At 45.1% G+C, this 20,932-nt stretch overlaps 1 protein-coding gene and 1 long non-coding RNA gene across 15 annotated transcripts in view; one reads left to right on the top strand and one right to left on the bottom strand.

The window, feature by feature from the left end:
* The window catches only part of Enox1 (ecto-NOX disulfide-thiol exchanger 1), a 552,870-nt gene that overhangs the window by 202,666 nt on the left and 329,272 nt on the right, over positions 1-20,932 (bottom strand). For 6 of the 10 annotated variants that reach the window (XR_015638038.1, XR_015638039.1, XM_087585810.1 and 3 more), the window contains 2 exon segments: positions 3,327-3,470; positions 2,078-2,215 (listed from right to left, as the gene is read on the bottom strand). Coding sequence is in view for 8 of the 10 variants with exons in the window: in XM_087585810.1 (XP_087441936.1) it covers positions 2,078-2,215; positions 3,327-3,396 (208 nt within the window). In the remaining 2 variants the exon portion in view is untranslated. 10 annotated transcript variants of the gene reach the window in all.
* The window catches only part of LOC148001064 (uncharacterized), a 41,712-nt gene continuing 33,384 nt past the window's right edge, over positions 12,605-20,932 (top strand). For 3 of the 5 annotated variants that reach the window (XR_015638987.1, XR_015638988.1, XR_015638986.1), the window contains exon 1: positions 12,605-12,920. This is a non-coding gene — a long non-coding RNA (uncharacterized LOC148001064). The remainder of the gene's footprint in view (positions 12,921-20,932) is intronic. The other 2 variants (XR_015638989.1, XR_015638985.1) reach the window with 1 other exon arrangement.

Below are 20,932 nucleotides of genomic sequence, written 5' to 3'. Positions count from 1 at the left end.
GAAAAGGGCCTGGATAAACTCATTAGCGACTCGGAGACAGTGCCCTCTGGGCGAGCACGCCCACCTGTACGGGAGAACAGTTGTCCGTTGTATTAAGTCTACAGCATTTTTAAATGTGTGATTTCACTTGCCAAGTACCCAGGCTGGCTAAAGAAAAATCACGACCGTTCTGCCTCTGCTGCCCTAGCGCTGGAATTACAGGTGTGCACTGTCTGAACTGCTACAATCTAGTCTCTTTCTTTTTCTTTTCTCTTGTCTCAGTTTTCCTCACTCTCATCTCCTTTCAGGCTCCTTCTTGCTGTGGAAAAAAGGAACCCATGGGGATGGAGAAGTAGCTCAGTGGTTAGAAACATTGGCTGCTCTTCCAGAGGACCTGGGGTCCATTCTCAGAGCTCACAAATTGGTTCGCAACTGTTTATGTCTCCAGTTCCAGGGGATCCAATGCCTTCTTCTGGCCTCCATGAGCCCTGGGCGCGCATGTAGTTCACAGAGTTACAAGCAGGCAAGTCACTGATACACATAAAATGACTTTTTACAATGGCTTTTTAAAGATTTATTTATTTAATGTGTGTGAGTGCACTGTAGCTGTCTTCAGACACAGCAGAAGAGGGCATGGGATCCCATTACAGATGTAGTTTCTGGGAATTGAACTCAGGACTTCTGGAAGAGCACTCAGTGCTCTTAACCATTAAGACATCTCTCCAGTCCATAAATGACTTTTAAATATGTAAAAAAGAAACCATAAATATATGCCTACATATAACTCAATATAGCTAATTTAGGGTTTTGTTTGTTTGTTTGTTTGTTTGTTTTTGTGAACATCATTGACAAAAAGGGAAGGGACAGATGGAGGCATTGATATAGGAAGAGAGAGAGTAAGGGACAGATGGACAGAGGAAGGAGGGAAAGGATGAAGGACAGATGGAACTTAGCATTGTAGACAGGATCCCACATCCCCACAACCCCCTACTCCTCTTCAGTACATACATCCACCATGTCTGGACTTGGTGGACAGAGACAATTATTCTGCTGTTTAAACACATCCTGTAGTATAGTCACAGTGGTCTTCCCATCAAGGCACATCCCCAGGAGGATGGGGACCAGCCTATCTGATGACTGTTGAGGCCTGTGTACCCATCAGGGCCTCCGTGACTATTTGCTGAGTGAATGGGTAGACGTGAGTTTCACCATCTCCACAGACAACGCCGGTTTCCAATCTGATCACCAATTCCCTCAGAGCCCCACAGACGAACCAGCAAACCGCCACACAAAACCTTTACCACTCACCACGGAACCCAAGCATATCGGCTTGGTTCCTACCACCAGTCACGTTTCTACTTCAAGTTATGGAGACATGGCTTTTGATGTGTGTGTGTGTGTGTGTGTGTGTGTGTGTGTGTGTGTGTGTGTGTGTTTATATTTATATATGTATATATAAATTTTATTTTTCAAAGCCTATTTTACAAAGCTCACATAAAACCCTCAATAAACACAGAGAAATTGAGTGGTGAAATCTTTCAATGACCTCTGACTTCGTGGTATTTCTAAATATGCCATCTATCGGCTGCTCTGAATTACTATTTCAAGGTGTGATGGGCAATGGAGTCTGAATTTAGTGTCAGTTGAGCTGAGTTCCTACACATGTCACTTCAAGGCTGGAAGAGTGACCTTCGATACTCATCTTCAATGTCCCTGTTTGTAACGTGGGACCATGAGCAAGATCAGCAGCCAAACATGGGAGCGACTTCAGAGATGGTGGTCAAACAGGACGATGTCCAAGACTAAGTTCCACAAAGTGGGAAGCAGGTGTCAGCCATCCCACCTACCGCCGCCACAGGCTATGGAGAGAAGATGTGCTGTGTGTGTATCAAAAGCGGCGCTGTGTATCAAGTTGCTGTGTCTGCGAAAAGCAGAGCGCAGAGGAAAACAATCTCTAATGCAGCCAGCCAGACACGGCCAGGTCAGAAACCAAAGGCCATATTCAACACCGGCCTGGAGGGAGATTACCACAGAACACCTGTCACCCACAGTGCTTGGCAGTCTTGCAAAGTATCTTTGAAACCAGGAGAAAGCTTACCAGACACGAGCTGCTGTCCAGGCAACCCCACAGGAACCATGCCCAAGTTATTCATAGCTGTGGCCCAGGCTGTGGGATCGGTGACGGACATGTTGAGCTGCGTGGTATCTAGGGCGATGCTCCCCAAACCATCAGCTGCTGCAGGAGAAACAGACTCAGCTCAGTGTGGACAGGCAAGGCTCTTCCCTTTAAAGGAAAGCAAGTTCCTAAAGACACGGGGCTTCACTTAGCACGTTGCTAAGACATTTCTTTTTTTTAAAGCACTGTAATCTATACTACACAATAATTTCTCCGGATGTAAGAGCATAGAGATGGAAGCGTGAAGAAGTGCTTCCGAGGAACTTTCTAGAAAGAAGCTTCGTGACATGGCGTCTGAATTGTTCGAGGCATGGCCTAGAGACTGTGAAGAGTCACTTTCCTAGACAAAGCACTGGTAAGTTAACTGTCTAGCAGAACCAGAAGGATAATGTGTCAGTTTCTAAAGATTATGTTGGGCCCGCAACCCCTCTAAACAAGAAAACAGTTGTCAAGGAATAGAACAAGTCCTGGCCAAGCCAGTGAGGCGATCACTGAAGCAAAAGCCTCCGAGGCAGCAGTTCTCCACCTGTGGATGGAGGCCCCTTTGGGTCACTGAATGACCCTCACATACGGGTTGCCTAAGACCATCAGAGAACACAGATGTTTACACTACAATTAATAAGAGTAGCAAAATTATATTTATAAAGCAGCAGCAAAAATAAATTTTATGGTTCAGGGGTCACCACAACATGAGAAACTGTATTAAAGGTCACGGCATTAGGAAGGTTCAGAACCATGCTTGAAGGAAATGTATCAATCTATTTAAAATGACCTTTTTAGAATATTCCCTTTTTTTAAATATTTCTTTTGCCTTTTAAGATTATATTTTTAACTTTTCCTCTTCTCTTTCTTCCCTCTAGCCCCTCTCACAAACCTCTCCTTGTTCTCTCTCTCTCTCTCTCTCTCTCTCTCTCTCTCTCTTAAGTAAATACTGGCTAATAAAATCAGTAAATAAAATTAGAAAACAAATAGCAGAAATTAAACAGAAAAAAGATAACCAGAAAACCATGTTAAACTTGATTTTACACTATTTTCCCGCTTGAGTTTCACAGTCCCCTCCTTTCCCAGGCTCTGGCCCCTGATTCAACATGGATTTTCATAACCGAGCAAGCTTTCCTGGTATAAATGGAAAAACTCTTGCTTGTGTCTCCCACGGGCCACCAGTGTTTACCTGCAGCCATCATCTGATGAAGCTCCTGAGGACACTGTGCGATGCTCTCAAATCCAGCTGCATCTACCATTGAACTGCAAGCACCCTGGGGCGCTGGGGTGCTTTGACAGCTGAGTGGAGGGTCCTCTCGGAGACCATTGGACTCTGCAAAAGAGGAGGAGATTGTGGGTCATAGAGAAGGGAGTGCACTTCCTGAAGAAGACAATTGTCTATTTAAACACAAAACCATCCACGAAGATCCACTTCCAGCAGCCAGGCATAGACCTGAAGGTGCTTCTGCCCCGACCTGCAGTGCACAGATTCTCTTTGTTCAGGAGATGTATGGGTCAACTCACCTCACCTGGCCCAGGCCGCCTCAGGAAACAGCAGCACTGAGTGTGTTAGGGCTTAGTCTCCTGCCGCAGCCTCTTTGCTTATGGGCCTTATCAGGGCCCACACAGCCTCTTCCACACACTGCACACCAATAGCCAGGACAGACGAGGGTGAACGCGATTTCTTTTCAAGTTAAAAAAAAATTAATTGATGTTGTTATTTTGGAAGACGGCCGTCTGTGAAATGTATTCAAAGAGGACAAAAAAGTGGGGAGGGAGAATAAAAAAAGCAGGAACTCTTTTTTTCTGTAAGGCTGTTAAATTATTAGAAAAGCCAAGCATAAAAGAATGGCAGGGACTGTCTGGTAAGAAATCTACAGGGCTGCAGTGGCAGAGGCAAAAGCGTTTGTTTTTCAGTTCTAAAGGTGATGAATTTGACTGGCCCAAATTTGTTTGGTCCAAATTTTCCTTAGCATTATATGGCACACACACACACACACACACACACACAGAGGCATACACACACACAGAGGCATACACACACACACACACAGAAGCATACATACACACCAGCATAGACACACACACACACACACACACACACACAGAGACAGGCCTACACACAGACAGGCACACACACACACACACACAGACAGGCCTACACACAGACAGGCACACACATACACACGCACACACACAGAGGCATAGACACACACACACAGGCATACACATACACACAGGCATACACACACAGGCACACATACAAGCAAACACACACAGGCACGCACACACACACATACACACACACACGGAGGCACAGACACATACATATACACAGGCATATGCACACACACACAGGCACACACACACACACAGGCACACACACACATAGGCATAGACACACATACAGGCATACTCACACAGGCGCACACACACAGGCACACACACACACTAGCAAACACACAAATAGGCATAGACACACACACAGGCATAGGCACACACTCACAGAGGTAAACACACACAGGCACACACACACACAAGCAAACACACACAGGCACACACACAAAGAGGCATACACACAAAGAGGCATACACACACAGAGGCATACACACACAGAGGCATACACACACACAGAGGCATACACACATAGGCATAGACACACACACAGGTATACATACATACCAGCATAGACACACACACACACACACACACGCATAGACACATACACAGGCATACACATACACACAGGCATATACACACAGGCACACACACAAGCAAACACACACAGGCACACACACACAGGCATAGACACACACACAGGCATATACACACAGGCACATACACACAGGCACACACACACAAGCAAACACACACACAGGCATAGACACACACACAGAGGCATACACACAGACACACACACACACACAAACACACACAGGTACACACACACAGGCACACACACGCCTATATATGCATGGCATGTGTCTATGCTATATTTATAAAGAGCTATGTGTTTTATATACTCAAAGTGTTTTGTAGTAAAGATAAACGAGAATACGACGTACAGTAAAGTTATAAAGGGGCTCTCTGTGCCATTGGCTATGAGATTGTGCCTTTCCCCTGCCTCTCAAGGGCAAAGGCTAACCACGTGCATATTCACAGCCCAAGTGCATGTCTGCCGGGTACAAACCTAGAGGAGCAGCCCGATGACGCTTTGCCTATCTCTGTCTGAGATGACAACTGAGGCTGAATATCTTTTTATTTACATATAAATTTACCCCTGGTCAATTTTTGTTCATACTTTTAGAAGTAAATGTTGTAGTTTTTGAGTATAGTATGAAGCTTGCATATTACAAATTCCTGGACTCTAAGGGCAAGCAAGCATCAGTAGCCCTACTCCTTAGTAAACACTATGATGCCATGTGGCTTCTTGCTAGCTATGCAATTCAAACGCAAGCCTGGGTCTCCGTGTCTCACGGATAGGTACACAAGGTTTCGGTAGTTCAACTGACCTCTAGCTATCATTAAGGGACCAAAGGAGATGCTGGGGAATTTGTCTCCCAATTTCCTATCACTGAGCCGTGGGTGACTCCAGTTTGGGGAGCAAACCGTATTCAGAACGTATACGTCAAACCTTTCTTTTAAACACTGCTTCTTAATGAATGCAGAATGTGCTTGTGCATTGTTGCTTACGCAATTACCCTGGGCGACGAATACCACAGGACAGATCCTTCCATATAAACCAAGTTCGGCAAATCTGGAGCAAGCCTGAGTGTGTGCCCTGCAGCTCTCACTCACTGGCACCACGGTGAAAACTCAGAGTGCTTTTCTCTTGGCTCCAACCATTTCCGGGCACCAAGGCAGAGCCAGACGGGCCTGTCTCATTCTTCTCCTGTAGTGGAGCAGCCTTGGATTGTCACAAGGTCACTATTTGTCTTACTTGGCTCCCTAAATGAAGTGAAGTTGGCTCCCTTCCTCCAGCTCGGATGTCCACAAATGGACATCAGTCACGCAGTTCCCCCTGTCTAACGAGTTTGCAGTTCTGGAACACTCTATCAGAGAGTATCTCCTTACTTTATCGGCTTTATGACTAGAGCCTCTCTGGCTATGCTTAACCTTGACTTTTTTCTACAGTGTTTCAGGGACGGCATTAGCTTGTCTTGGCTCCACACTGTCTGTTCTGGTGGCAATGCTCACTGAGGTGGCTATGGCTCTAGAGAGGAGCACCGAAGGCCCTGGGGAGGGGGCGTGGCCTCATTCTGTATCTTTCACAGCCACCTTAACAAAGGACTACTATTTCAAAGAGAGTGCTTTATTAGCAGGATGTGGTTTGTAAACTTTCATTTATCCCTATCCTGAACTCTGTGACTTTTGGTTTATTTTAGCTCGCCAGTATCACAGCCCAATGGCTTTAATGGCGTACAACTTCATGTAGCTATCAGGTACCTGGAATGGTGTCCCGAAGGAAGTTCATCCCTACCAGGTACTTCAAATTGTCAGGACTGCCAGGATACCACTGTTACATTTTAAACTGAGTCGTGTGGGCTTGAACAAAGGGGAATGTTGCAAATCTTAATTACAACCTGGTAACTTATAAATGAGTGCAAGAGTGACTCTTGTCCTTTGTTAATGCCGAATGTTTTTGGTGACTCTGGCCTCTCCAAATCATTCAAGACCAGGATGCTTAATTGATCGTTCCAACCAACTTCTTTGCCTTGGTTTTCTCATTTCTAAACTATTGGAAAGATTAATATCCTTAATGACGTTTATTTACGCACAGATATGGGGCGTTAAGATTTTCAGCTAATAAAGTACTCTGAATACAGTAGGTGATAATTATTGTTATTTTATTTGGAAGTTGCAGTGTTTCTATTAAGGTATCCAGGGATCTTTGTGTTCTGGTGTATAATTATGTAATTAATTATAAAACAGTGAATAACACTTGATATTTCTAAAAGTAAGTGTTGCCCTAGTTTTCTGTACCACACCTAAATTGTAGCAGGCTATTTCATTCCCCACAGCCCTTGTAAAATAACTCCGTATAGAAGATGCATTTTTCCTCTCTGGCTTTTTTTTTCTTTCTATGCAGATACAGAAGCTTTTAAGAGCTCCCGGACAAATTATGAGATTGGTGGTTTCTGCTCACAGGTTTCACTGAGAGATTGTTATTACAACGCACTCAAATGCACAGACTGTCAAGGGTAACAGGAAAGCTCTGTCTGGGCATTAATGGACCTCCAACCTGTTCTTCAGGGAAACACGCCGAAGGCCAAAATCTAACACCTAATTTCCCAAATCTTTAACAAGATATATTTTCGCTCAGTTCTTCACAGGGCCATATCAAACGAGCAAAAATGTTTTCATTCTCGTCAAGCCTACGAAAGTGCTACAGTTTAGGAGACACATGGGGTGCTCCCACATACCTTCCTAACTCTCCACATATCAAGAACAAATATCCAAAGACGCAAGTTCACCCGTGCCTGTCCACAAAAAGGAGCTCCCTATTAGATGGGGCAAAAATCAGTTAGGTTTTGAAAATATTGGATTAAAAAAGATAGATTTGTTTGACCTACTTACTCCCTTAGACTCATACCTACTTTAAAAGAGAAATCAATACAGTGTGAGAATCAGTTTTATTAATGTCTTTAAAAGAAACGAGATCAAAGCAAACTTACATCACATGATAGGCAAGACCTTATTTGTTAGAAGGCTTTATTACTTATCGTTTATGTATGGAGTAAAAACCTGTACTTTCATCCCTAAATCATTTTTTTCTATCACCAAGAATATATCTAATGCTGGTATCCAGCAGGAGGACACCATCTTCAGGTATAGACATTTCATAGATTAAAATGATGGGATATTACACAAGACATATGCTATTCATATGTTAATGTCATGCTTTTAAAACAACTGTCTATGATAATAAGGGAGGAGTCTTTCTTCTTCTAGGTGAACCGGGGAAGCCCAGAGCAGTCTTCCCATTAAAGAACAACAGGAAAGCTGTGTGCTTTACATTTTTTTATAAAGTCTGTTTTCCTTTCACAAACACAGACAAGCTCTACAGAGTGTTTCTCCCTTGGTTCTGAGGAGAGCAATTCACCTCTATGGTTGAGTGTTTTACTGCTCCGGAGCTGAGAGGAACCTGAAAATCTGGGGACAGAGTGAAACTGCTCTTCAAGCATTGCTTAAAGGGGGTTGGGGGAGATGGTGGAGGGAAACAGAGATGGGTGAGCAGGCAGTTAAGAGCACTGGCTACTCTTCACGAGGATCCAGGTTTGATTCTCTGCACCCACACGGTGGCTCCCAACCATCTGTAATTCCAGTCCTAGGGAATGTGATGCCCTTTTCTGGCCTCCATGGTCGCTGTATGAACATGGTGCACAGAGATACATAACTGAGGACACCCATACACACACAAGACATGTATCTATACACACACATCAAAAACTAAAGAAGGAAGGAGAAAACCACATTTACACATGTGAACACTCAAAAACAAGACAAGCAGCAACAGCCAAAACCATGATATGAACACACAAAAGCTGACACCTTTTAGAGGGATAAGGAAGGGATCAGTGACAGTCGCCAGCAAAGGGGGGCAGACTTAGAGATGAGTCGCTATCTTAGGCCACTGAGTATCAGGTGATTCACAGGAAAGTATACAATGTAAATTTCGGGGACCCTGACAAAGATGCCATTGGTATTCTAATGGGGGAAGGCAGAAGATGTGGACTCTCCCCTGTATCCCACGGTGGCACTCCTTTCTAGCCACACTCAGTAATCAACTCTAAGCTCAGGATGACGAAGATTCACCACGTTTGCCCACCTTGAAGGGCAGAAGTAACTGCAAACTCTGTATTGCTTCCTAATTCTCGTGAGTATCGGCAAATAGCCTGAAGGTGGTGACGAAGAGATGGATGATAGATACACCCTAAGATCCTAGATGAAAAAATGATAAAAGTTTTTAAAGTCTGGTAAATACACAAGATTCTGACTGCTTATTAATGACCGCTATATGCTAATTAGTGGTAAAGAATAAAACTAAGGTTTTGGTGGGCAGTTTGAGATAGAACAAATTAACGGGAAGATTTAAGCGGTAAAATACTTGAAACTTTACATTTACTTGTCTTATGTGCCTAGGTCTGCCTGCACATACATGTATGTGTGCCATGTGCACGCCTGGTGTGGGAAGAGTCAAAGGCCAGTAGCAGGGTCCCTGGAACTGGAGCTATGGGTGGTTGGTTGTGAGTAACCACGCAGGTACTGGGAACCAAACCAGGGCCTTGCCCTAGAGCAACGAGTTCTCTTGATGGCGGAGCCAGCTCTCCGGCTCCCCTGCTTATTACTTATTAGAAGTAATAATACAGGGGTTGGGGATTTAGCTCAGTGGTAGAGCGTTTGCCTAGCAAGCACAAGGTCCTGGGTTCGGTCCCCAGCTCCGAAAAAAAAAAACAAAAACACAACAACAACAACAACAAAAAAAACAAAAGAGAAGTAATAATACTCTATTAACCACAGCCAGGAGGCTCATCCTTAGGGATAAAAAAGGAGAAACAGAGGTCACTGCTGTGCAGAGAGGATTCCAGGGAGGGCATTTGATTGGGTAACAGCTCCTTTCAAATTCGCAGACTCAAACGCCATCTTTTAATTTCCTCCCTTTTACTTGTACAGTTATAAGATCACTTCAGACTTTTCAAAACTGTCGGGTTAGACATTTCCATCACAGTGTACTCAGGAAGAGGTGTCATATCTATTCTGTGTATTTTTTTTCCTTCAGTTTTCTCTTTAAGGCACAGGGGTTACACAACGGTTCTTCTCTGCTCCCATTCACTTCACAGGCCCATTAGCTCCCCCTCTACCTGAGTCCTCCCGGGAGAAGGGGTCTAAGTCTGCACATAGTTAACTCTCCCCTTCGCTGCTGTACGGTCAACACTACACTTGGGATGACGAAATGCACTTGTCAATGGCCAGCAAGGACATAAAACATGGCAGGCTCTCTCCACCACCTCCCTCCACATAAATACTGTACAGATATACACTTTCAGATACATGTATGCATGAGAAGAGGAAAGGAAAGAAAAAATAGGGAAAGGGGGACATCAAATGCCAAAGAGCTCAGCGATAGAATTCAACCCCAAAGCTGGGGGCCTTGAAAGCTGAAGAACATGGTAGGGAGAATGTCCCTTGAAAACTAGAATGCAGATGGACTCGTGACAAGGAAAAACAGTCGGAAAGAAATGTTTGGTGCCCTCAAGAAGTTATCTACAGGGATTTCAGGTCCCACACGTCCTTGGTGACCAGAGCAGGGTCAAGGGCAGGTGCCACGGTTCATTCCCTTGGTGAGGTTTCTTTCAGCTGCTATTCAAATGAGCTCAGACCTATAAATAACCACATCTCCAGGCCCACTAAGAAGTACATTAACATGACAGAGGCATAAATGTATATAGCAGGAAGGCGGTGAAATCATTGGAAGAAAGGAGAGTTTCAATTTGGCATGGACCACAGAAGATGAAAAGCAGACCTGGCCAGTTCTAAAACACTAAATTCCATTATGGGGACTATGATTATATCCTCCATTTTCTACTTTGTCAAGCAGCCAATTTTAAGCTGCAAATCATCTTCCTTTTATCTTAGGGAAGTAATGATCACACAATGGGTGAGGCATTACCTCACCCTCGCCATGTTGCCTTGTCTTGAGGGTGAGGGCGTACAGAGATGGCCAGGCAAGAAGGCAGGGCTCCTCTGAGACCACACAACCTAATAACGTGGCCAGCAGAGACTTGTGTGTCCATGTAAATGAACAAACATGGGCAGAAGAGCAAATTCAATTACTTTTGGATGCAAGAAAGATTCTATTCAACACCACACGCATACTCTCTCTTCCCCCAACCCGTGTCTGCCGCTGTGTGTATGTGTGTGTGTGTGTGTGTGTGTGTGTGTGTGTTTTAGAGAAATGACAGGTACAATTATTTTTCTCAGGAAGCCTCTGCTTTTCAAAAAGCCTGCATTCATATTTCTGGATTGAACAAATACTCAGAAAGCAATCTTGAGACCTTCAGGGGAAAAAAAGCACTGCTCTCTCCATTAAAAACAGAAAGGAGAGAAGGCCTGGATGCTCTTTTGACCCTTTGTAACTTTTCAGTCTCTAGAGGCAGTTTTTAAAATCCATGACCTTCCACACAAAGACTACTTCAGGTTTCCAAGAAAGGGCAAAGTTATATGTGAAGATTATTTGTGGAAAATACAGTAGTCTAACCAGCCCTCTCATGGACAGATGTCAGTCAGCAACCTTCATACACCATCTGTTCTCTTGGTTTGCTTTCTACCTTCTAAATATATCAATATTAAAACAATTACCATTGCTCTACCCTAATGGTGAGTGAGTTATTAAAAGAAGCACCATTACCAGGAAACCTAACCCTGGATTGATGAGCCCTCATTACAGTTGAGCTCCTGGGATTCATGATGAACACCCCTTGGTTCACAGAGCACTGGGATACAGAGTTATATGGTACTTGAAATTCATCAGTTCCGATTTCTCCCAGTACAGAAGTCTCCAAAATGTTCTTGACAGCACTCCCATTCATAGCTGGAGATGATGAGTAACTGCCCACCATTTCAAACAGTTCTGGGATTATCCCTCTCTACCTATCCCCTCACCTGGGGAAGAGAGCTAAATCTGACTTCTGGCTTCAGGCCAGCTGCATGGGCAGCCTTAGGAAAATGAGCCAGCTCTCCCTGGAAGAAGGTTATCGGCTGTGCATGCCATCTAAGCAAGTCATAGATACATGTATGAACATAAACAAGGGCCTCGCTATCTCCCTGTCACTGGTAAACCCTTTCTGAACTCCCACTCTGTTTTCTTTTTACACTCACATGTGAGTGGCTCCACGGAGCAGACCAAACAAAAAGCTATGGGTAAATGCAAGCTTTCCCTGCAAGGGCAAAGCCACGAGCTGTTGGAATTGAGCAAGAGACCAGGGAAAGATTCCTGTAGAGAAAGGAAGCGATGTCTGAGCGAGACTTCAGGTGGCTTCTAGGCTTGGAAGATAAAACCATCAAGAGACATGAATCCTTCATACAAGAGCACATAGGCAAGCACATTAAACAATAACGTTATACATATATACTATGAAAAGATAATATCTGTTACATACTTCTCAGCTACACTGATACACAGAAAACATTTTCTGCAAACGTTATTAACTTCTTACAAATAATAATAATAATAATAATAATAATAATAATAATAATAATAAGGATAGACCCTACATTTGCTGTGGGTGGCTCAGGGTTTTCATTATGTGTTCCTTTTATACCTTGGCCCATGGGTGGAAAACAAATTAAGACACAGAGTGAAACATTTTAATTGTCCCGGGTAAATACCTGACCCTTAAATTGCTGCAAACCCTGGTAAATGAGTTATCTATTTCCAGAAGGCCTTGGGCACAGCCTTTAGTCTGTGGAAATCTACCCGCTATAAAATCCAGATCAGACCTGGCCAGCCTGAACCAGTGGCGCATCCTGCTTAACATTACCATTAGTCGAGTCACAGAGAACAAGTTAGTTACTCTTTAAGCTAATGGGTTCTTAAGGAGGCCATTGCAGCCCAATGAATTAAGCATTAGCCCTGCAGCCAAGATGCCCCGGGACTTACAGACACAGCAGCTCACGTCTTTCCAATGCACTGCCCCAGGCCAGAAGGTTAGCTTTCTCTTCCTCTAAACCATCAGATAACCTCGCTCTCTGTTCTTCAAATGACCTTGTGGCCTTTGTTCTGGTAAGTAACAAGTGGGTAAGGTGGTGAACTTCGCAGTTCCCAGTCAGTGTGCTTACTTCATGGTGGGCTACACAGAAAGCTTCCCAGCAATCTTAGGGAAACGAACAGGACACAAAGCCTGTTGGAAATGTAGGAGAGAATTTGCTGGAGGATTCTCAGTTGGCAGGGAGCAGTCTGATTAAATGGGTTAAGCGTCTGGTGATGACGGTGGTTGTTCTAAGCAGGACTACGTGGAGATGTCTGGGGGAAGAGGAAGGCCTGGGTGGCCTGAGAAAAGTCAGGTTTCTAAGGCTGGAGGTGGATAGAACAGAAGCAGTTCTAGACTCTAGGACTGTAAGTGGTTCAGAAATTAGAAAGACTGCCCTGGACCTGGAGCTGGATGGAGCTCAGTGGCTAGCATGCTTGCCTAGAGTGTACAAAACTACAGATTCAATCCTGATCCCTAGTACCATGTAAAACTAGCATGGAGTGAAGCTTGTGACCCTCCCATCTAAGTGCAGGAGGCAGCAGAATCAGAAATGCAAGGTCATCCTTGGCCACACACTGAATAATGTTCAAGGAACAGCACTGGCATCGAGGCAGGGCTGGGGTCACTGCGACACTCTGCTGCTAAAGTTCTAACAGGGCCGCCCTTCCTAGCTTGCCTAGGATTCTATAAAGGCTGTAGATGCAGGGCCCTCCACCCTTATCTTCCCAAGTAAGACTCCTCCTCTGAATCTACAAGAGGGGACATTAGCCTAAGGGACTGTTCCCTTAATCACTGTCAAGTGACCTTTTTTATAGGAAGAAGTAAAAGGGAAGGGCTGCGGCAGGAGGTTTGAGTGATGAGAGGATTGGGAAGGTAGAGAGGAGGAGATGGGGCAAGGCTAACTGATACTAAGGGTGCTCAGTAAAAATACAGCTTCGAGAGGAGCTTCCTGGGTGTACCTTACACAGGATAATGCTCCTTCCAGTGCCTAAGTTATGAAACAAAAATCCCAGTATCAACTGGGGAAGACCTCCCTACAAATTGCTCAGGGTGGTCCCAGAGATTCCCAAGACAACAGAGGCTATAGTTGCTTCTCTTGGTTGCCTAGCAGAACTTGATAGTAAGACCGTGATGTTGGTACCACGATGTTGGAAGTGTTCTCCCTGCGGGCTAGCTTTTATAGTGCTGAAAGGTGCTTTGCGGGCTGCCTGGGGGAGAAAAGTCCATTAGCAGTCTTAGTCAGCTGTGAACTCTGCCAGCTACAATAACAGCCAGTCTGGGGAGATAGGCCCATTGGTGCAATTGATTGGGGACAATCAATGGCTTTCTGATTGAACTGCAGGCCAACTCCACAGGGCAAAGTCATGCCTAGTGCTGTAAACCCACGCAGTAATCCATAGCCGGGAAGGTCATAAGTCCCAGGAAGGAACTGACTACTATGAGTTTGCTAAAAAATCAAACTGCCTTTTAAACTCTGTACTCATCACTTAGTGTGGCTCTCGGCCCTGGTTAGAGAACTTTTTTTTGAGTAGGCAGCAATCACTATAAAGACTCATGACTCAAAGTGCAGAGAGTAAGAATATATGGGGTGTTTGGCCTTCAGTGGGACACCTACACCCTACCTCCCCACCAGGGAACACCAAGGAGGAAGAGAGGAGGGTGAAGAGGAAGAGGAGGAGGAAGAGGAAGAGGGGGGAGAGATAGAAGAGGAGGAGGCAGAAAGATTGTAAAAGGCCGAGGTTCAGCAGGACTACTGCCAAACCCTGTCTTCTGGATATGACATGACCGATGGACTGGTGACCTCTCAGTAGCTACAGTTGCTTGCGTCAGACCTACACAAGATCTAGCCAGACAACCTTTCATCCTGAGGCCGAGCCCTTCCCTCAGTGAGAATGGACAGTTCAAAGTGGCTGCTAGAAGGGGTGTGACTTTCGCCTGTGCTGTAGTCAACGTTAAGCTGCCGTGTCGTGTTTCAGTAAATAACCTCCCACCCATGTTTACGAGGGAACTCTAATGTGGGACACACACACACACACACACACACACACACACACACACACACTACATGAAATTAAGAGGGAGACTTCATGGGAGGCAGGATTCAGCAGGAGATGAGAGGAAGAGTCAGGGCAATACAGAGGAAGGGAGGCAAAAGCTCACTGTATGCACTCATGCAACTGTCAAGGAATACGAAATAAATCAAAAAGAAAAAGAAGCTGGGAAGTGGTGATACACACCTCTACTCCCAGTACTCTGGAGACAAAGGCAAGCGGATCTCTGAGTTCAAGGCCAGCCTGGCCTACAGAGTGAGTTCTGGGCAGTTAGGGCTACACAGAAAAACCTTGTCTTGATAAAACCTAGAAAAAAAGAATGAAAGGAAAAAAGAGAGAGAGGGGGAGGGAGGAAGGGAGGAAGGAAGGAAGGAAGGAAGGAAGAAAGAAAAGAAAAAAGAGAAACCCTACCTAAACAAAGGCAGATGGAATTTCTACATAGTAATAGCATCTGGAAGACTAGATTCCTCAAGGAGAACATTTCCCTACTTACCGTATATAAAAGGGACCCCTGACTTCTCTTTACTATGGCTACATTAGCAGTTGGGCACTTGATATGTAAGATAGCCACAGTGATGTTGGAGGCCTAAACATGTTTTTCGCTAGCATACAATAAAAAGCCTATTACCTAAAATAAAGAATTATTTCATTAAATACTCATAACTTTTGTATTAGGACAATTCTTGTCAAATTTAGCATTCAGATGAAAGTCGTTGCAGTTGGAAATCATTTGTCAGCACGCCCTCTTGCTCTGCAGAATTCCTGAGTCTGAACAATTATGGAGAAATCAGAGCTGGCTTTTAGCATAATTTCAAAAGCAAAATTATCAAAATCTCATGCAGAACTCCTGTAGGGCAATTGTATCGTCAGATGTGGATGCCATTCATACCTGTGGTAAGATATGGGGTGAGACCTGGGGTTGGGAGGCTGCTGGGCTCTGCGGGGTTTGACCGTCAGTTTCCTGCCGACTGACAGTCTGTAAGATCAAGTTCTACTTCCCCTCCACTCACCAAACTCAGCGCAAGGTCAAATACCATCCCCCACCCCGCCTCCAGTTATGTGTCCATAAACTTCTTAAACATCTGCAGGTAAGACCTAGGGAAGGCGGGAGAGGAGAGCAGAGCCAGGAGCAGGCCAGCACTAAGCTTGCAAAACACAGATATGAGAGAAAAACATGAGGCCCAGGGTCCTGAATATAATTTCATGTCAGCTTAGTGTAATCATATTTATTTATGGTCTTATTATTTATAAAAAAAGAGAAATTATGCTGAATATGCTTTGTGGGAATTACAGTATATTGCTACTGTTACCGTGGTTTATTTTCACAGCTAGATGGCTTAAACCCAACCTAAACAAATATTCGGAGAGAATTCCCACTAGCATTATCACATTTTTCCCTTTCTAGGCTTAATGAAAAAGATCTTCTGTTCTTCCGGGTCCTCTGATATTCTTATTCTTGAGCAATTCTAAATGTTACAGTTTATTATGAGATGATGTTTATTGCAAAATAATAACTTGGGAAAATAACCAGCGACTAGCAGTGGTTGGGCACTGCAGTGCAGGAAGGGGTAGCAATTGGGTACCCCGGTGTCTGTCAGCTCCAAACGTTCACCAGCCCCCCCATCCCCTTCACCAGCCTCCCCCCCACCCCCAATACTGTGCTGATTAAGACAGTAGTTTCACTAGTATGCACAATAAGGACTTAATCAACCTACCAACTTAGCAAGCTGGATGGCAAAAGGGCTTTGCCAGCAGGTAAAGTTAAGGTAAACAAAAGTAGTTAGGACACATAGTTAGCGTGAAACAAATCTCTTGATTTCCAGATTTGCTAAAAGATAATCTCCTGCCGCAGAGCTCTATGTCAGTAGGGATTTCGGTCATCACTCAGTCATCACTCTGAGGCCTGAGCTCCCATACCCAGCCACCAGCCATGCACGGCCCTTCTTCTGGCTGTGACACTTGTATAAAGATGCAGTGACACAGCCCTCTTTGATCGAAAGGGAGACGGGGGCTGATATTTTCATGAGGTTGACCTGCATCCTAGACTGGACTTTGTCTCATGTTAGAGATTAGCTTAGTTTAACCTGCATGTGATAAGCTCAAATAAAGAGTTTAAACACTGAGAGGGTACTGCTCTCTTCACACCCTCCCTCCAGCTGGCCACATCCTCTAGAGACGCTCACTGGAGATGACCATTACTATACAATGCCATTTGAATAGGCAGCATACATTCTGGATCTCTTGGGGAAAATATTCTATAGGACACAACCATCTATGAGGCTAATGTTTGCAGCCTTGTTAAAGAAAAGAAAAGGAAGGAAAAGAAAAGAAAAGAAAAGAAAAGAAAAGAAAAGAAGAAAAGAGAGTTCTGAAGACTAAGACTTGGATCATTCCTCTAGATCAGAAATAATGGCAGAGCTCTGGATTGAGTTCCTAGCCTTGACCTTACTCGCTATTGAACCACTGCACACAGGTTTCCTCCATCAAAAATACAGAACAAGCTCCTATAAGTTTTACTGGCAGGAGGACAGAACAATCTAGGATAGAAGGTTACTTCCACCCCAAAGGATGCATCCACTCTAGAGGTCTTCATTAAGTGACTACGGAAGACGAGACACCATGGTAAATATCAATAGTAGAATGGTGAGCAAACTATAGACTCTGTCCTCAGAGAGTTTGCAGTGATGCAGAACACGTTCAAGGTCCAGAAGTACTAGCCCACTGGCGATGCCTGCACCATGGTGAACTAGATTCTGTTAGGAGCCTTCCATGGAAACAAACAGACAGTGAACCCATATGTAGGTTCTGGGAAAGAAACCACTTACTGCTGGGCTTGTATATGAGGTATTTGAAGATGCTTTCCTTCTTATAAAAGGAAATGACAAGGTATATGGGGGGGGGAACAGAGGTGGGGGGAAGCAAGGAGAGTAGCATGAAGCCAGAGAAATGAGCCCTGAGCAGTATCAAAAGAAGCCAGAGTCTGAGCCTGAAAATGCCACCATCAGTAATGGACCAAGAGACAGCCATCTGCAGCAGACACAGCTGTAGTCTGATGAGAACTGGAAGTCTGACTCTATCATGGCCCTTCGTGGCCCTCTCAAATGCTCTCCTGCCATCATAGAGGTGTCCAAGTGAAAGGGTCTGGGACAATCAGCAGCCATTGCTGCAAGCATACTTTCTTGAGGGACATGTTTTTCCTGATGTCAAGATAATAATTGTCCATTTATTGAAAAAGCAGGATTAAGCATGTATGATGTCGGCCTAGGGTTGACCTGTAACATAGACTGGACTTTGTCTCATGTTAGAGATTAGCTTAGCTTAACCTGTTGAACTGACCTCTCTGTTCTGCCTAGAAGCTAAGTAGGTCACTAGATGCTACCCAGGGCTGGTGCATCAGTGACTTGTTTTTTACTTCTGTGACAAAATACTTGGAAAAGAGCAACTGAAGGAGGCAGGGGTTATTCTGTCTTCCAGCGGAGTGTGTAGGTCATCATGGTAGGAAAGTCATGGCAGCGGCAGCTTGAGGCAACTGGCTACACTGTCTCCTAGTCAGAAAGGAATAGATGGCTGCTGCTGGACCTGCTTTCTCCTTTTTATGCAGTCTAGGCTCCCAGCTCGTGGAAATTGAGGAGGAAATTCCCACCTCAATTAACGTAATTAGAAACTCCCTCACAGATATGCCCAGAGGTTTGTTTTTATAGTGAGTCTAAATTTCATCAACATGACCATTGAGTTCAACTCTCACAGCTGATGACCCAAGGCCCTTGAGTTCCCAAGGCCGGGGAACTGGATGGGCAGACCCAGAACTAAGTGTGTCCTAGGAGCCTACTGCTCCCAGGTTCAGAAGCTAGAGACACGGCCCTCGGCACTAAGGACGGAGGATTATTGCTCTCGACTTTAACTATCTCAGCGTCTACACGGAGCAGCTTTTGTGATCTCTGTCTCTCAGCTGTAGTAAGAGCAGTGTTTGGTAGCAGCCGTCAGCAGGCAGTCAGTCTTGCTGTGAACAGGCCTTGGCTGTTGCAACCATAGCCTAAGAGCAGCAAGTATTACCATTTGTAGACTAAGGATGCCTGAGCCAGTTGGCCCTTAAGACCCCACAGCTTCCTGGAGCAGTTCTAGCAACCCTGGACTCTTGTTTCTCAATTGAGGCTCTTAAAACAAAACGAAACAAACAAAAGACCCTCTTCCTGTCTCTACAGTCTTCGTTTTCTGTCATTTTCGACCCAGCCACATTCATGGCATTTGCAGCCACCATCTTGCTTCCTGTTAACTGTCTGCACTGCTGTTCTTTGGGGAGTGGCCTCTGACAACTTTGCTCCTCTTACCACTCTACAGCTGCTTCTAGCATCTTCTTGTGTGACTAGCTCAGCCCATGCTACTAAAAATTCACAGGTCAGTAAGGCCTGCCAGTTATTAGGTCTCCAAGGGAAGAGCAAGAGGGGATCTCTTAGCTGGTTCAAAATGCCGGCTGAACAGCCTCCCTATGAGGCCAGGCAAGGGGGTGTGTTATGAATGCTTCCGTGAACCATGGCTGTCCTTTTGGAAAGTGGAGGTCTGTACTGGTACCAGCCATGGGCCTTCTCCTGGGTCACCTAAGAAAGTCTTTCCCTCTGTCCACTATGGAAAGGACTTTAGGGTCATCTAGAGTTCATCAAGGCTAATGATGGCCAACGGTCCAGTGCATGCTGATTTGAAGTAGTTGTGGCTGAGTTAGTGCCTTCTAGAGCCAGAGCTGTGCTGTGAAGCAAGAAATATGATGGTTTGTACAGCTTCGGCCGTGTGTCCACGGAGTGTTCAAAGCAGCAAGTGCTGACATGAGGGCAGTCCGCAGACTGCAGGATTGAGACGCCTTCATTCAAGAGAGCCTGGGCATCAGGGAAGGGCTAGGTAGATAGGTTGGTGTGTAAAATGTATAAAATCTACGTGCATAGAAAGACACAGAGACAGAGAGACAGGGAGTAAATCTGTGGTCATCTGGGACTGCCTGGGACTGTTCTCCTGGGCTGGGAAGTGAAGTGAGACCATCACTAACCTCTCCCTTTCAATCTGTTTTCTCTCTCTTGGACTCAGCACAGTGTCTCTAGCACAAGCAATCTCATTACACTGGCAGCTGGCTGCGAGGCCTGGGATTTATTTTCCCTTTCAACATAAACCATAAACAAGACCAACAAAAACAGGCATGGGGGGTGGGGAACTATGAATTCACAAGCATAATAAGGCAGAGAACCCAGATTTTATAATAATTAATATCCTAAGGGATCACCAACAGTGCCAAGGACTCTGGAAACACAAGTCTTGTTGGCTACCAAGGGACAAACTTGAAGCAGAGATCTCCCATTACCTATTGCTGAAGAAGATACTCCTTCAGTCTTGGTGGAAAGAAACTGGTCTGGGGACATCGTTCTCTCTACCTTTCCTATGAAGTGTGCAAATCAGCTTGGGAGTGCAATCTGTGGCGACAGGAGGGCTTTCGTCACAGGGGCCCTGTGGGCCACTCTCCTGAGCTCTTCCACTTTATGGGCACACTTCCCCTCTCAGGAGGCACTGGAGGGGTCAGCATACGGTGCCTTTTGTAGGAGCTGAGAGAACAAAGCGTCACTTCAGAGAACTGATACTTCGATAGTTAAAGTCCAGATCTTCCAAAGACAGTCATCCCAGGGTGATATTCTTGATCACTTGGCGCTACAAATCTTACAAAGGGAGGCTCCCTGAGTACCCTTTATTGCAACTTACCCTCTCCTACCCTCCAGAAAGTATGTATTCTGGTGCTCACGGCTTACCTGCCCACCCTGTGGGTTGATTCACTATTGGCAGGGTGATGGATGAGGTGCTCTGAGCCTGTGTGGCAGGGGTTTGGAATCTGCCCTGCTCATTTGGTTGTGTAAACTTTTTGGTGCAGAAGATCATTCGGGGGGAGTGTGGCTGTGTGCTCTTGAAGTCTCAATCCACCACCCAGAATTCAGGACGATGACTATCCAGGGGGGAGACCT

The sequence above is a fragment of the Rattus norvegicus genome, chromosome 15, assembly GCF_021556685.1.
Source record: "Rattus norvegicus strain SHRSP/BbbUtx chromosome 15, alternate assembly SHRSP_T2T, whole genome shotgun sequence".
Lineage (NCBI taxonomy): Eukaryota > Metazoa > Chordata > Mammalia > Rodentia > Muridae > Rattus > Rattus norvegicus.
Note: the sequence above shows the minus strand (reverse complement) of the source record. Positions and strands in the feature narration are given on the sequence as shown.